General features: G+C 48.7%; 1 protein-coding gene across 1 annotated transcript in view; it reads right to left on the bottom strand.

The window, feature by feature from the left end:
* LOC115077808 (vomeronasal type-2 receptor 1-like) overlaps positions 1 to 16329 on the bottom strand; it is a 144075-nt gene that overhangs the window by 25411 nt on the left and 102335 nt on the right. The window contains exons 5-6 of the mRNA XM_029580094.1: positions 12392 to 12753; positions 11802 to 11956 (exon numbers count right to left, since the gene is read on the bottom strand). Of these exons, the coding sequence (XP_029435954.1) occupies positions 11802 to 11956; positions 12392 to 12753 (517 nt within the window). The remainder of the gene's footprint in view (positions 1 to 11801; positions 11957 to 12391; positions 12754 to 16329) is intronic.

The following is a 16329-nucleotide window of genomic DNA, read 5'->3' on the forward strand; positions in this document are numbered from 1 at the left end:
ACTCTTATCTCATCCTTAAAATCCTCCCACTTATGTGGCAGAAGTGGAATTTGCACACCCATGTGCATGCACATATCAAATAGGGCACACATTAGGTGCATTCAGCCTGATACCAATTATGCATGTATGCGTGCATATAATGAAATGGTTAAAACCCTTATAACCAAGGCAAGTATATGCGTGCTTGGTATTAAATAGGCGATATTAGCCATCATTATAGCCATGACCCATGATAAAGGCAGCTATCCCGTGATGAAAACTCTCTTCCCCTTTTATCAAACAAAAAAAAAGGTGTTATTTCCAACATTAAATCCCACATTACTGTGCATTCAATTTTCATAGTAAGAGTCAGTCATTTGCATAAAAAGTTAACTTTTGCATAATTATAAAATTTGCATGCAAATGCTTGATGGGATTAAGATTGCATGGGTATCATGCATTAGATCCCTTTTATCATTCATTGAAGCCCTAACATGATTTGATGTAAATCTTCTATTAGAGCTGCATATTTCAAGCTTCAAGTAATGCGTAGATTAAAACCATTCATCTGTTTAGAAGAGAATTGCAGGCATTAGTATTGACAAAGTTGGATTATTGCAAATCTATCTATCTTGGAGTTGGGATTCAGCTTTGAAAACTTTACAAATGGTGCTGAACTCAGCTGCAGGAATAGTAATGGGTTCTTCTAGGAAAGAGCAAATGATTCCTAAGATAACTCCACTGGCCTGCTATGCAGTGGAAATAAAATGTAAGATTCAGAGGCTCTCAGTAGTGATATACCTCTTCCTATCAGCTCTTTGTTAAGAATATATAGGCCAAAAAGAGATTTACGATCAACTGGTAATGTCTCACTTGGAAAATCATCAGATTGGCTGGGGCATATTTTCTGTAACAGGTGTTACAGAAATCATTACCAGAATGTTTGCATCAGGAACCAAATTTTATATCTTTGAAAAAAAAAAACTGCAGTAGCTGGTGCCTGATCCAGATGTAATTTGCTTTCTTTAAACTCAAATTAAGTTTTAGGATTTAGTGTAGTAAGGGTGTGAAACTTCTGGCAGAGGAATTCATTATTAAATTGATTTAACTATGTTTGTTCGTATTGTAAATATAAATATAAATGTTTTAGGTTTTTAAGCCATCTAGGACTTTGGATTGGCAGCATATAAGCATTTAAAGTTATATTTAATTCAGCCATTTCCCATCAAAACAGTGACTGATTCTGTCCAATCATGCATGCATAATCCCAGCCCTTGGTGTGAACTGCTGTGGCACACCCTGTCCGCGCTTGGCCCGCGCATGGGCCTGCTCACCTCACTAGCTCCTCTGCAGGTCTCGGGTCGGCCTTCCCAGCAACAGCCGCAAGCTCCTCCAGGCCTCGGCGTCCCACGGAGGCGGTCGCTGGGCCTTCCACTGCACACCAGGCCTCACTCCAGAGTTCTGCATCCTCAGTAGCATTGGCCACGCCCCTATGAGCATGCGCACGGACCACCCGGTCCCTTGTGGGTCCAGGTGTGGGTCCTAGCTCCGCTGCGCGCCTTGATTGAATGTACTACTTAAGGAAGTGTGGGCAAAAAAGAATGGGTTAGACACCAGGAAACGTCCAAACTGTTCTTTATTTGAGTGGAGACAAGTTTGATACAAACGCCCGACTCAGGCCGAGTTTCGCCCCACTTGGGGCTGCCTCAGGGGCTAAAACAACAAATACAACATATAATTAAACATACATATTAAATGATTAAATAAATATTATATTGATTAAATAAATATTTTTGCGGTAACCACAGAGGATATATGCAAAACAATTAAATTATTAGAATATAGAAAAGAATGAGTTTATACCTGTATGCAGATTTTCTCTAAATAAAGTCGTATTCTTAAAATACACTTCAGATGTCTCAAAATCTTTGAATAATGTAATAACAATTTAACATGACAAATGCAATTGATATGCCTGAAGAAAAATCAATTAAATGAATGAAATGAAAAAAATAAATAAAATGAAAAAAATAAAAAATGATGAATATCAATGAACACAAGGCGTTATATCTATGAAATATGGGCAACATAATAATCATCTGACAGTATTTACATATATAATTAAAGACAAAAACCTTGCAAAAATAACCACTATATGATCATCCAGCCAGAAATTCATATGCCATATTATTGTACATGTTACTCTATTGTAGTACATAATCGTCAATTTTCATACATACTGTAAAATAGATAAAACATACTTTGTTCTAGTTTTATTGAAATAGAATTATTGCAAAAACATAAAGATACAGTATTTTATGATTATACGCCATATTATAAAATAAACCATAACTAAATTATATGGAGTTTGCATCAAAACAATTTAAATATGCAAAGGTGCCTATGGAAATATTATCCATTGATCGTGATAATCAAATGGAGCTCATGTAACTTGATATAGGGGGTCATTTTCCAAAGAGTTACCGCGCGCGATACGGCTGTACCGCGTGCGATAAATTCGCGAACCGTGATAAGCATATATTGCGGTTCGCGAATGTAAATATGGGATAATGTATTCAGGGGGCGGAGTTGGGGCGGGGCAAATGTAAAGTAGGGAGGACGTATCGCGTGGCGCGAAACCCACGGCGGTGTTAGCGTGGCTCCTAACCCGGCCAATAACTACAACCCTTTCAAATGCGATACAGTCTATCGCAGCACACAGCACGCAGCGCGCTAATAGCGCGTTGAACGAAAATGTGCAAAACCAATCCCCACAGACCTACAAAGGTACAGCTGGCCAATAAAAAGGCCTGTTCTTAGTAGGTCTATCTGCTCCACACATTCACAGTGTATGGGGCAGGTGCACCCCATGGCTGAGCAGGCCCAACGCAGACGCAGATGCCAGGACGTTGGTCGACATCGCCGTCGTTACAGGCAGCGGATCTATCTGCCACGAACCTCATTGCTGGGAATGCCAGAGGATGTTGTCATCAGCAGATATCGCCTCAGCACTCGTGCCATCATGGAACTATATGGAGACATACGAGGTGCCCTTGAGCCCTGAACCCGAAGGAGCCGTGCCATCCCCGGCCTGACCAAACTCTTGGCTGCCCTGCACTTCACAGCAAGTGGCTCCTTCCAATCCACGGTAGCTGTTGTGGGTAGGATGTCACAGAGCACCTTTTCCCGGTGTCTGCACCAGGTCATTGCAGCTGTTATGGACCGCATGCCTCGCTACATAGCATTCCCGCGCAACAGACAGGACCTGATGGACCTCAAGCGTAGTTTCCATGCCCTTGCCCGCTTTCCGAATGTCATTGGAGCTATTGACTGCACTCATGTGGCCATCGTTCCACCCCGTGAGACGGAGGCAGCCTACCGCAACAGAAAGCAGTTCCACTCCCTCAACGTGCAAGTGGTGTGTGATGCTGGAATGCGGATCCTCTCGGTGATGTCCAGGTTTCCGGGATCAGCGCACGATGCCTTCGTACTCAGGCAATCAGCTCTGTTTCGCAAATTCGAAGATGGCCTGTATGGCGATGGTTGGCTTGTAGGTAAGATCCACGTTAACATACATATAACATATTTGCAATGGTCATCTCTGTAATGGCACACAAAGGTGATGTAGACGCCTGTTGGGATGGAGTCACAGGTCCCCATCACAACAGACCTGAGTGGCACATTGTGTTAGCGAAAGTGGTGGAATGGCTCAGGCACCCAACCACTTACTATTGGCTGCCAAGCACAAACTATACAGAAGCCCCTGTAAGGCCTGTATGTGGCATGGCTTGCTCACCTCACTGCACAGGTGGACAGCCTACACATATTGGGTGTAGCCATGGCTACTGGCAGTGTGCAAGATGAATTGACACTTGTCATGTAAGAGCAGCTCACATCCATAGGTGTTAGTGAGCCCCTGACGTTCCTGAGACCTTGCATGAACACCTCTACTCAGTTGTGCACATTGAGGGGCAGCCAGTTGACACCATGTATGTTGTTGGGTATGCATACCTACAGAGAAGGTGTACTTGAGCACATATGTCAGTACACAATGACTGGGGTGCATAATGCATATGATTTGAACACAGGGATGTCATCTGTAAGGACAGTGGTGTAATGCACCAACCGCATTCACAGAGCTGACATACATCTCACTGTTTAGGGGCCCTTCATGTGCTATAACACCTAATAGCCACACACCAGCTGTGTGCCAAAGCAATCCTGACGCCAGACACATAAGGTGTAGGGAAACTGGAATGGGCTGCCTTGTGCCATCCGGTTCGACTGCATGTGTTGAGCACATACACCCATGGGACACAAGCATCAGTATGTGTAATCTCTTCCCTATGTCATTGTCACAGGAGACGCAGCCTATGGATGCAGGCCCTGGCTTATGACCCCGATCCTCCAGCCTGCCACAGCACAACAGCTGGCCTATAATGCGGCTTTAAGTGCTACCCGCTCGGTCATCGAACGTACCATCGGCCTTTTGAAGAGCCGCTTCTGATGTTTGGACGAGTGGGGGAGCGCTACTGTATGCCCCCCCCCAAGGTTGCTCGGACAATCCTGCTTTGCTATGTGTTCCATAATGTGGCTCTTCGCCATGGAATACCTGTGGCTATAGCTCCAGATCTCAGACCTGATCCCCCATGTGCGCGTGCACGACGGCATGACAACACACTCAGGGGCAGCCAGGTTCGCCAACACCTTATACAGACACACTTTTACGGTTGGCATGGGGCAGAACCCTGCCCCAGAAGGCCTGTTTGCCCACCGATGGGTTAGGAAATAGGTTAATGTGCAGAGGTCCTTTCAGTCTGCTACGTGCCTCACCTGCTACGTGTGTCCAGCCAACAACTGTTTGGGGTGCTGCCCTACCACAGAGGATGTAGGCCATAATAGGGTGGCGAAGCGCTGCCTCAAGCCTCTGCTGAGGTGCTGTATGTGTGATACCTATTCTGTGCCATTGGGCTAAGCACTTGCTACATACTCTGGGTTGCTGTGCAGTGCACTTCTGCCATCCAAGGCATACCACACACCTGTGTCATTCCAGATATGGCACACATTATCTGATGGAGTTACTGATCAACACAGTGCACCTCAGAAGCAAGGAAGAGCTACCTGGCCATGCATGCTCCTGGAAGCAGCACACACACATGCTGTCAGACCCCTCATTATATAGATGTCCCCTGTTGGGACACACAGCCACTATTTAATGCAGGCCGGACATACTCCTGTCATGACATCTCACCTGAAGAAAGTGTCAGCAGTGCTGGCTGCACGGAGCTGTGGCATGGGGCTACCCAGCCACATTACGCATTTTTTGCTACAAAGGTGATGGCCTGACTGTTGGCAGCCACCTTGCGGATGGCCCGTGACCAGCAGCAGAGCTGATCGGCCAGGCTAGCAGAGGAAGGATGCATGCATGTGTATACTGCTCTATGGAGTGATAGATGGCCATTACTGAAGTGTGAGCCCTCACCAGAGGACTGACAGGTGGAAGGCACCATGCTGCAGTGCCCCTCAATGTGGTGTCAGGTGCCCTTCCAATGTATATAAGGTGCAGAAAGTAGCAGGCTGCTATGTAGTGACACAGAGGGATCTTGTCCAAATGGCTACGCGGCTCTCTGGACTGTAACAGAGTGCCTCTTTGGGCAAGGCCTCAACAGATGGCCTGCCCAACCACCCACAAATGGGTCACAGCTACACAAGGTGCTGATGTGGGTGTGGCTGTTACCACGTAACCCACTGCGGTTTGTTCAATAGCACATAAGGCATGTTGTGGACAGTGGAAGCACCTTGGACCATCCAGTTATACCCCTACAGCACGCTCCGGGTGAGCAGACACACAGTCATTGACGCACATGCAAACACAGACCATCATAATTATATAGGCTCTACCAATGCCCTCATCACAGCTGCCGTATTGCTTATGATGACTAACTAATGTCACTAATGACAGATGATCACACAGGCCTCCAGCACAGGGCCTGAGTTGGCAAGAATGGCCGTCAATACATACATGTGAGACTGTCCATAGAGCCGAAGGCTGTGGCTGAACCCACATTACCCATATCTTGCCCATATGGAGGTTGCAGAATGCTGATGGAGGTTGCACAGGGTGCAATGTGTGCATGAAGGGGTTCCGATGTACGGCTAGGCAGGTGATGAGGTCTATTGATGTATGGCCACTCTCCTTTCCTAACATGTGTACGACCCCTGTGCGGCAACAAACGTGGGTGTGGAATAGGAGGAATCGATGAACAATGAGCGGGAACAATGACCATCTGCTAGGTGTCTGGATAGAGGTGACCAGCCTTCCAGCACACAACCTATGCGCACCGTGTTCCAGAGCTCTTGGGTACACCAGCACGTGCATGGGTGTGAGTGATGATGGACTAGTTGGTACCCATGACTGTACAGCCACAGCGGTGTCCACGCTTGCTACATGCAGTGATGGGGATGACAGCGGGTCAGGCCGGGTGACTGGCTGGCTCTATCATCACACTGGAAGCATTTGTGGCTCATAAAGTATGTAGGATACACTGCCCTGTCGCCCTCATACTGTACGGTACAATGGTACACTGGGCAGGAAGGTGACCAATTGGGATGATGTTTGGTCTGCGCTCTGACCATAACCCTGCCTCCCCCCCAGTCTGGCCACAATATATGCAAACCCATCCCACCCAGCTTGTGTGAATGGCACAGGTTGGTGTGTTGCCACTATATGACAATGATGGTGCTGGCCACTGCAGCACCCCATACCAGGATGGCATCTCGGGGTACAGGTGGTACCTAGGCTCTGCAGGACACACACCCCTCACCACCATCCACTCTTGCTTTGCCCCTCAACCATGATACCATGCAAATTTACACCTGGAGCCTACATGTACTGTACCTTATGAGGGTGCACCCGTCTGGCAGCACGCGACCTGGCTGCACCCAGCGATGTCCTCCACAAGGGTATATAAGGAGGGCCAACGGTGCCATGAGCCCCTGCCATGGCTGGTCACAGTGTTCAAATACCTCACACTTGGCCAAGCACATGTGCATCCTTAACAATTGTGCTACCTGCTGCACCACAGTTGTGTGGTCCTGGTTTCCACTAGCTGGGTATGCAGACGTTAAACAGGCTGCACGGTACATGCTGTAACTTCTGACATGGCTACCTGTTCTTAATGAGGTGGAATGTGTCAGAGAAGCAAGATGTGCCTAAGGGTGCAGACAAATACCATTACAGTGTTCAGTGTTGCACTTGGCCTCTGCATCAGTACATACACAGGCCACACAGTGGCATGGACATGGAGGCAACACCGTACACCATGTATGGCAAGCATTCGACAGGTGACAGCTTCCTGATGTCCATGTACAGTGGCAAACCATCATTCATGGATTGTGTCCTCCATGGGTGCACCAACAGAATCCTTAGTAATGCCATGAGTACAGAAGTGTGTGACACCCAGTGATACAGATCTTCATTATAATCCACTGAATTATAACAGGACAACAATCATTCACATGCTGCAGAACCCCAGTGTACTTCCCTCCCTACAGGTGTGCTGGTCAGAAGGTGACAGCTAACCAATGTTGCACACACATCATTATCAGCAGAACATTACTGTTTCCACATGCTGAATGACCTGTGGCACTGCCTGACAGGCCATATGTGTAGAAGACCCCTTTACCTTGCTTCCCAGGTATGTAGTGCACAGGAGCTGGTGCACAGTGGTTTTACCAGTACTGCTAACTGCGCTGTGTGCAGGCATATAGGGAATAAGGGCCACACATCGACCTACATGTCCCTCCGCGTGACATAGATGCACCCATATTGGTACGTTGGGAGGGTAGGCGTCCCATCCACATGATGTCCCTCAAGAAAGGCTTGCAGGTACAGGAGCTTCATGACAGGGTTTGTAGCACAACAGGGGTGAGGTGGGTACATAACATGATGGTGACACAGGTCACACAGTCTGTGTAAAATGTCTGCTGATAATGATTTGTGAGCAACATTGTTTACCTGTAACCGTCGCAACTGCACACCTGTAGGAAGGAAAGTCCACTGGGGTTCTGCAGCATGTTAATGATTGTTGTACTGTTGAGGGACAGTTATGTCTAACGAATATCTGTCACAACTGACCGATACCTGTGACTGCCCTGTACTGGTTAGCCAATCAACATGCCCTATCACCAAGGACAGTCAACCTTGGGGAGTGGCTGGCATATGTGTGTGTAGCGACCTTACATATGTGAAGACACTGTAGGACTGTGGACCACACAGTGTGGGCCATCAGATGGTGCCCCATGTCCACCATCTGAACAGTTAATGGAGGATCCATGCACACCCCACAGCTAGGAGATGGCACCAGAGGGATGTGTGCCACTACGGATGGGGACCCCTTGTTGCGATCTTTGCACTTTTCAGACCCCCAAAATCCTATATGGGTGAGTAACAGTGACTGCACACCAGCAGTCACCCCATCTGTGTGCACATGGACACCCGCTAAACACACTTAAGGCCTGATGACCATGCCTTACACCGCTTGCACCCTGTACACAGGTATGACAAATTTGCATTAATATTGTCCCCTCTCCGTACAACTAACAGCCCACTTAGCTGGCCGCTGACAGTCTGTGCAACTGCTGTAATACACAGCATGCAGATAGCAACATTACCCTTCCCCTGCCACACTTGTCAGGGGCCCACAACCTTAATGCTAAAAGCGTGCCTAGAGGATGGCGTTCCTGGCACACAACCATGCTGCCATGGTGGGGATGTACAACAATATATGGGATTGCACAGGGTACATGCTTACAAGCTGGAAAGGCCTACACAGTATTGTATGCCAATGGTGCCTGGAAATTAAGAGTGTGCATGGGCTACCACTATCATGGATGTCGTGCATGCCAACCTCTTGGTCAGTCACCCAGCAGTGGTGGAAGCAATCGTCCAGTTACCTGCACAGGTGAGAGACTATCTAGGAAGCAACGTCGGCTAGTACCTTACCATCAGTTAGCCTTACTTACGTGGTGTGTGTCATGCAGAGATAGGTACAATACTGAACCCTGGTCAGATATCCATGTCTGGACTCCTCACCGACATCAGTGCATGACATGAGCAGTGCTATTGCAATACACAGCTGGCCACCCCTTCCCCTTTCCTCACAGATCAGGAGTGCTGGCATACATCAGCACACTCCATTACTGTGCATTCCCTGTACTGAGGAACAATACCTCTTCTACTGTCAGGGACATGTCTGGTACTCCCCTATGTTTTACTCTGTAAGGTATGTGAAAGACAGATGCACATGTTGCAATACTGAACCTCAGGCAGGGGCCAGTGTGAACACTCAGTATTGGTGCAATGTGGGATACAGCATGCAAGGTGTGGCGGGGGTACACCAACAGCACATTAGGAACATAACAAGGACACAATAGGTGGCAGGTTAAACAGGATATTTATTCCTGACAACATTCAGCAGGGTATAGTCAAGTATTATGTCAGCAGTAACAGCATACAATTGATGTTCCTAGGTATTCATTATCTGCAAGTACTAGATAGCTAATGGATCCAAAGTGATCCAATTCCGGACTACATCACTCCACCATCAGCAGTATTTACACATATGCAGGTAGTGGGTGTTATCAGTACTGGCAAAGCATGATTACCCAGGAACGGAGAAACAGGAAGTGGCACCCCAATAGCTTGGATACTGTAATACATAGATTACCGCTGGTCAGTATACAATGAGTAGACAGGCATAGGCCCCAGGCAGTCCATGTTGAAAGAGTGCACTGAAAGAGGACAGCCTGAGAGGCCAGCCAGCAGAGTGAAAGTCCAGGCCCCAGGCAGTCCATGTTGAAAGAGTGCACTGAAAGAGGACAGCCTGAGAGGCCAGCCAGCAGAGTGAAAGTCCAGGCCCCAGGCAGTCCATGTTGAAAGAGTGCACTGAAAGGGGACAGCCTGAGAGGCCTGCCAGCAGAGTGAAAGTCCAGGCCCCAGGCAGTCCATGTTGAAAGAGTGCACTGAAAGAGGACAGCCTGAGAGGCCAGCCAGCAGAGTGAAAGTCCAGGCCCCAGGCAGTCCATGTTGAAAGAGTGCACTGAAAGAGGACAGCCTGAGAGGCCAGCCAGCAGACAAGGTATCCAGCGGTTCAGCATGTAGGCACCAGGCAAAAACATGAAGGGTCTGGCTACAGCAGTGAAGGGTCAGGACCAGACAGCAGCAGCAGTAGCAGCAGCAGCAGCAGCAGCAGGAGGAGGCCCAGGATGAGACAGCAGCAGCAGGAGGCCCAGGATGAGACAACAGCAGCAGCAGCAGCAGCAGCAGGAGGCCAGGATGAGACAACAGCAGCAGCAGCAGCAGCAGGAGGAGGCCCAGGATGAGACAGCAGCAGCAGCAGCAGCAGGAGGAGGCCCAGGATGACACAGCAGCAGCAGGAGGCCCAGGATGAGACAGCAGCAGCAGCAGGAGGAGGCCCAGGATGAGACAGCAGCAGCAGCAGCAGCAGGAGGCCCAGGATGAGACAGCAGCAGCAGGAGGCCCAGGATGACACAGCAGCAGCAGGAGGCCCAGGATGAGACAGCAGCAGCAGCAGCAGCAGGAGGCCCAGGATGAGACAGCAGGAGGCCCAGGATGAGACAGCAGCAGCAGGAGGCCCAGGATGAGACAGCAGCAGCAGCAGCAGCAGGAGGCCCAGGATGAGACAGCAGCAGGAGGAGGCCCAGGATGAGACAGCAGCAGCAGCAGCAGCAGGAGGCCCAGGATGAGACAGCAGCACATGGCTTTTGGAGACATGAGGCACAGATCGCACCACACAACCAGCATTAACAGGCCTTCAGCAGACCAGTCATCCTACAGCACACTGCCAGAATTTGCAGCCCTTGACACAGAAGGTGGCAGACAGCAGAGTGGCGCAGCAGATGGCGGTGGCAGACAGTAGAGTGGCGCAGCGGATGGCGGTGAGCCAGGTGAGCAGGTGGGTAGGAGGAGCTTTGCATGGTGCTTCCCCCTCCATCTCGAGAGCACTGCCCCTCTGTGGGGAGCAGCCAGCGGGACATCCTCTTCCATCTCGACGGCACTGCCCCTCTGTGGGGCGCAGCCAGCAGGACATCCTCTTCCATCTCGACGGCACTGCCCCTCTGTGGGGCGCAGCCAGCAGGACATCCTCTTCCATCTCGACGGCACTGCCCCTCTGTGGGGTGGCCATCCCAGTAATGGGTGGGAGTAACAGCGCCACCCGGTTTGTGGGAACCGTTGGCCCCCTCAGGGTCCCTTCCCACGTTTTGATGGTCCGGTGGGAGGTGGGGGGTTCTTCGGGGGACGGCCCCTGCGGCCTCGGGACCCCTGAGGGACTTGGCTGCGGTGTGGATGTAGTGGATGAGGAGGCCACCTGCTGCTTCTGCATCCACTGGAGCATTTGCAGTAATATAGTGTTTTGGGTGCCAATAGCTGCAGCTATGGTAGTCCCTGCCTGTGTGGTGGCTGCAGTGTGGAGCTGGAGGTCACGGCTGAGCTGTCTGACCGCTCTCCTGAGGGCACGGTATTCCCTCCTTAGCTGTTCCTCGTGTCTGCTTGGCAGGGGTTCCCAGTATGGCTGTGGGGGTGCTGCTGCTGGAGGTGCTTGTGGTGCTGGGGGATGTGGGATTGGCATTGCTGCCACATCCAATGGCGCAGGGCTGCTTGGCGACATTACCGGTGTGGACATACTGGGCGGTGTTTCCTCAAACGGCGGGGGGGGGGGGGGGGGGGGGGGGGGCAGATGGTCCACCAGGGTCTCGGTCAGGGTTAGGGGGCTGCCTGTGGCTGCTCCGGTGGCCCGCACCTCTTCCTCCTCCTCTGAATCCGACCACTGTGTCGTCGCATCAGTTTGAAAGGGCCTGGTCAGCATTGGTGGGCGGCGTGTCCCCGGTGGGTCTCTGCTGGTGCTTGGGCCCTCCCAGCTGGCATCAGAGGGCTGCTGCCTGGGACCAGATGACTCTGTGGGGAGATTGGGGAGAAAGAGGATATACTGCATCAGTAACACAACTTTTCTGTTATATTAGTGTTACGTCAAACAGGGACAGCTAATGTTACACCAACATGTCATTCTGCGTATACAGTACAGTTGCGTCCTTTGACATGTTCCTCATGGCATGGGTGGTGGGGCTGAGGGCTGGGCCCAGAAGCCAGGCCAGGCTTCTGGGCCCAGCTCACTGTCTCAGTTAGGGCCTGGCCTGTGCACAGGCCAGGCCCTAACTGAGACAGGGAGCTGTTGGCAGCATGCCTTGCACCCTGCTGCCTGCCCCTTGCTGACTGGGGGAGGGGGGCCACTACTATTCTGCGGAGCACATGGGTAACAGAAACTGAAACCTGCACTAAACATTGTGTTACGACCTTTCACAGGACGGGGGGGGAGCCCAGAGGGCAACTTACCTTCTTCGAGGTGGGAAGTATCCAGGTGGGGGTCCAATCCCTCAAAGACATCTGGTCCCAGACGCTGCATCAGTTGCTGCTCCATGTCTGTGAACCTGATGGGGCATGGGGACCTTCCTCCTGTGTCCCTCATGTACTGGTTCCTGTCTGCTATCTTTGCCTTGAGCTGGGCTTTTATGTCTCGGTAGCGGTGGGCCACCTGCTCCCCGGTCCGACGGATGTCACTGTGCCTCTGTATGGCTGCAGCTATGCTGGACCAGATCTGTGCCTTCACTGCCTTGGTGGTCCTCACAGACAGGTTCCCAAAGAGGTGCGCATAGTGACGCAGGACCCCCTCTATCAGCAGGTTATTCTCCTCTGTGCTGAACCGAATGGCACGCTGCCTGACCCTGGCCTGGCTGCCTGGTTGGGGTGCCACTTCCGGAGGGGTCTCCTCCCTATGCTCTCTCTCCACCCCCCCCAGGTTCCCCACTCCCTTCCTCCCCCCCCCCCCCCCACCTGACCCTGCACTTCCTGCTCCCTTCCCCTCTGCCCTGCCTGTCTAGCCCTACTTCTTCCCACCATTCTCTCCTGCCTCACCCCATCCCCCTCCCCCTCCCTCCTATCACTTCCCTCCTGCCTATCTCTCCCACTACCCCTGTCCCTGCTCCTACTCCTCATTCCCCTACCACTAGGTCTCGCTTCCTCCTCCTCCCTCCCCCTCTCCATCCCCCTCCCCCTCCCCCTACTCTCAACACCCCTCTTCTCTCCTCTCCTACCACTCCTCTCACGCTCCATCCTCCTCCTCCTCCTCACCGCCACCAACACCACACTCTTCCTCCTCCTCCTCACCGCCACCACACTCCTCCTCCTCCTCCTCCTCCTCCACACAGATAGACAAACAGTAGACTGACACACTTGCACTCCAACACAGATTACAAAAGACACAGGTAAAGGGAAACAAATGACAACAATTACACAGGACACCGCACTCAGTAATCAAATCTATAAACTCCTACCAAACTCTACACCTCCAACACCTACCTTTCTCCACAACTCCTTCCAAACCCTCAAAGGAGGAGGGGCAGGAAGTGGGCTTTTATACCAGACACATTATCGCGGGACATGGTACTTGGTTTCACTTTGTTTCGCGTCCCGCGAAAACGGCACGTACCGCGATAATATTTTGGACTTTTCTTCGCGAACCGCGATATTTGTTTCGCCGCACACAAAACCGTTTCGCCGCACGCGAAGTTTTCGCGAGCGGCGACGTTTTCCCGATGCACGATAAAACACCTATTTGCATGGGAACGCCCCCGTTTTTTATCGCAGGCGGTACCACTGCGATATTGGGAAATGAGGCCAATTGATTGTAACCTCTCCCTCTCCCCCTCCCTCTCCCTCGCCATGTTCCCCGCCATGTTCCTCGTCCTCTTAAAAAAGGACTATCAGATTTTTTCTGCGGTTGATCTTCTCTAACTGAGTCTTTCCTCCATAGTTTATTTATCTCATGTGCTCTGGTCATCGGTCTATTTGCAACTATCTGTCTACTATCGTTATCAGATTCAGAAAATAATGGTGCAGATGGGTCAAAGTCACCCTCAGTATGGCTGCGACTACGTTTGGCATTTCTAACATGTTCTGGACTAGAATTTGTTCTTTTCTCTTTGGTTACACGCCCCCAATTTTGATTGACATATTTTTGGCGCTATTTGGAGTATCACATACGGGTATTTTCTTGACACGCCCCCAGAATTGATTGACAAGCATTTTGGCGCGATTTTTATCCTATTTAAATTTACTTTGTAGCCGTGCAGTTTTTAAAGCTTTTATGCACCGTGTGGAGACTGTGCATACTGACACTGCAAATCTAGTAAGTAAATCCTTTTATAATACACCGAGTTCGATAGAGTTTTCATTATATTTTGTTTTAAAAAAATCCCGAAGAAAATATTTAATAAAAATGACATTTCAGCTTGATGCGGCACATTTGCCTTATTCAGAGTATACTTTTGTAAGTTTTTTAGCCCTAATATAATTTTGCTAATGTCGCTAAACATTTAAATAGCCGACATGGCTGTTTTGAAGAAGTAGCGATATCAGATATAAATAACTCAAAATTTAATACTTGAATCGGCACGCAAATAATTATCTATTTTTTAATAACAAAAAAGTAAGCCGCCAAGTTAAAGTTATTTGTTCGGATTTATTTATTTTATTTATTTATTTAAGGGTTTTTTTATATACCGAGGCACGTTTGCAAAACATCACCTCGGTTCACAATGTAACATAACTTAGCAACAAGCTTTACAATAATAGCATTTTTTTTAACAGGGATAGGGTTAACAAGGGCAGGAGTAGATAATACGAGAATTATATACATATGTACAAGTTAGTTTTAACAAGTGAGTTCATCAAAGCAGTCAGAATAATTAGCAGGGGAAAGTATTAAAGGGGAGGGGAAGAGGGGAGTATATATATCATAATACATAGCTATAGGAGCTTGATTAGAGTACTACTAACAGTGAATAGCATTTCCATAAGTACGTTTGCACATCCAGTTTGTTTTTGTTGAAGAATCCCGGAGAGATAATAACAATGGCGCTGTAGTTTCACGCGGTAGCTTTGTTTTGATTTAAGTAACTAAAAATGATCTGATTCAAAGTATATTTTTACAAGCCTTTAAGTCCCAATATTTTTTATTGTTGCTCCGTATATACTTACATAGCCTGCACGGTGGTTTTGCAAAACTAGTGACATTAGATATATACGACTGAATTTTAATACTTGACTCGGCATGCAAGTAACTTTCTGTTACCCTTTAATAATTGTCATGACAGCACGGAATCGCAAGCCGTCAAGTTCAAATCACTATGAGGGTCATTTTCCAAGGTGTTATCGCGGGAGATAAATTTGCAAATTGCACTAACAGCCGTTAACGCGATTTGCGAATGCAAATTTGTAATGCAGTTTTAGCGCGGCTCTTATCGTGGCTAATAGCTACAACACTTTCATTTGTGTTACCTTGTGCGCTACAGGTCAGTAAAGGGTTATCACGGTCCACAACAATTCCAAACGGCTTATTTCAGGGGGGGGGGAGAGAGAGAGAGAGAGAGAGAGAGAGAGAGAGAGAGACTGCCTTGCTATAGTGCCTATGCCCTAGACAGGTATTTGTATCCCTATGGGAGGGCCACCTAGTAACGAGGTGGGGATTAGGTATGAGCGTAGGGGGTTGGGGGCCACTTGCACATTCAACATGAGACGTACGGAAAGAACAGTGGTCTCTAGTGAAGATTTGCTGGCCGTCGGAGTGAGGAAACTCACTCCAAGAAGAGATTTGGGCAATGTTCTCTCCACCTAGCTTGATGGAGCACCTAAGTGGAAATAGGCTGTTTGGGACACTTTCGTGTACTGCGAAGATTCATTGGTTGTTTTATCGTGGTGCACGATGTTTTTGCCATTTGCGGAAATGGATTCGCAAATCGTGAACCTTTCCGCAAATGGCGAAAACATCGCGTGACGCGATGTTTCCCTGCTGCACGAAAAATGCCTTATTTGCATGGGACATGCCCCCTCATGCGTTACCACTGCGATATTGGAAAATGAGGCCCTATATCAAGTTACATGAGCTCCATTTGATTATCACGATCAATGGATAATATTTCCATAGGCACCTTTGCATATTTAAATTGTTTTGATGCAAACTCCATATAATTTAGTTATGGTTTATTTTATAATATGGTGTATAATCATAAAATACTGTATCTTTATGTTTTTGCAATAATTCTATTTCAATAAAACTAGAACAAAGTATGTTTTATCTATTTTACAGTATGTATGAAAATTGACGATTATGTACTACAATAGAGTAACATGTACAATAATATGGCATATGAATTTCTGGCTGGATGATCATATAGTGGTTATTTTTGCAAGGTTTTTTTCTTTAATTATATATG

Source organism: Rhinatrema bivittatum, chromosome 16 (genome assembly GCF_901001135.1).
Source record: "Rhinatrema bivittatum chromosome 16, aRhiBiv1.1, whole genome shotgun sequence".
Taxonomy (NCBI): Eukaryota; Metazoa; Chordata; class Amphibia; order Gymnophiona; family Rhinatrematidae; genus Rhinatrema; species Rhinatrema bivittatum.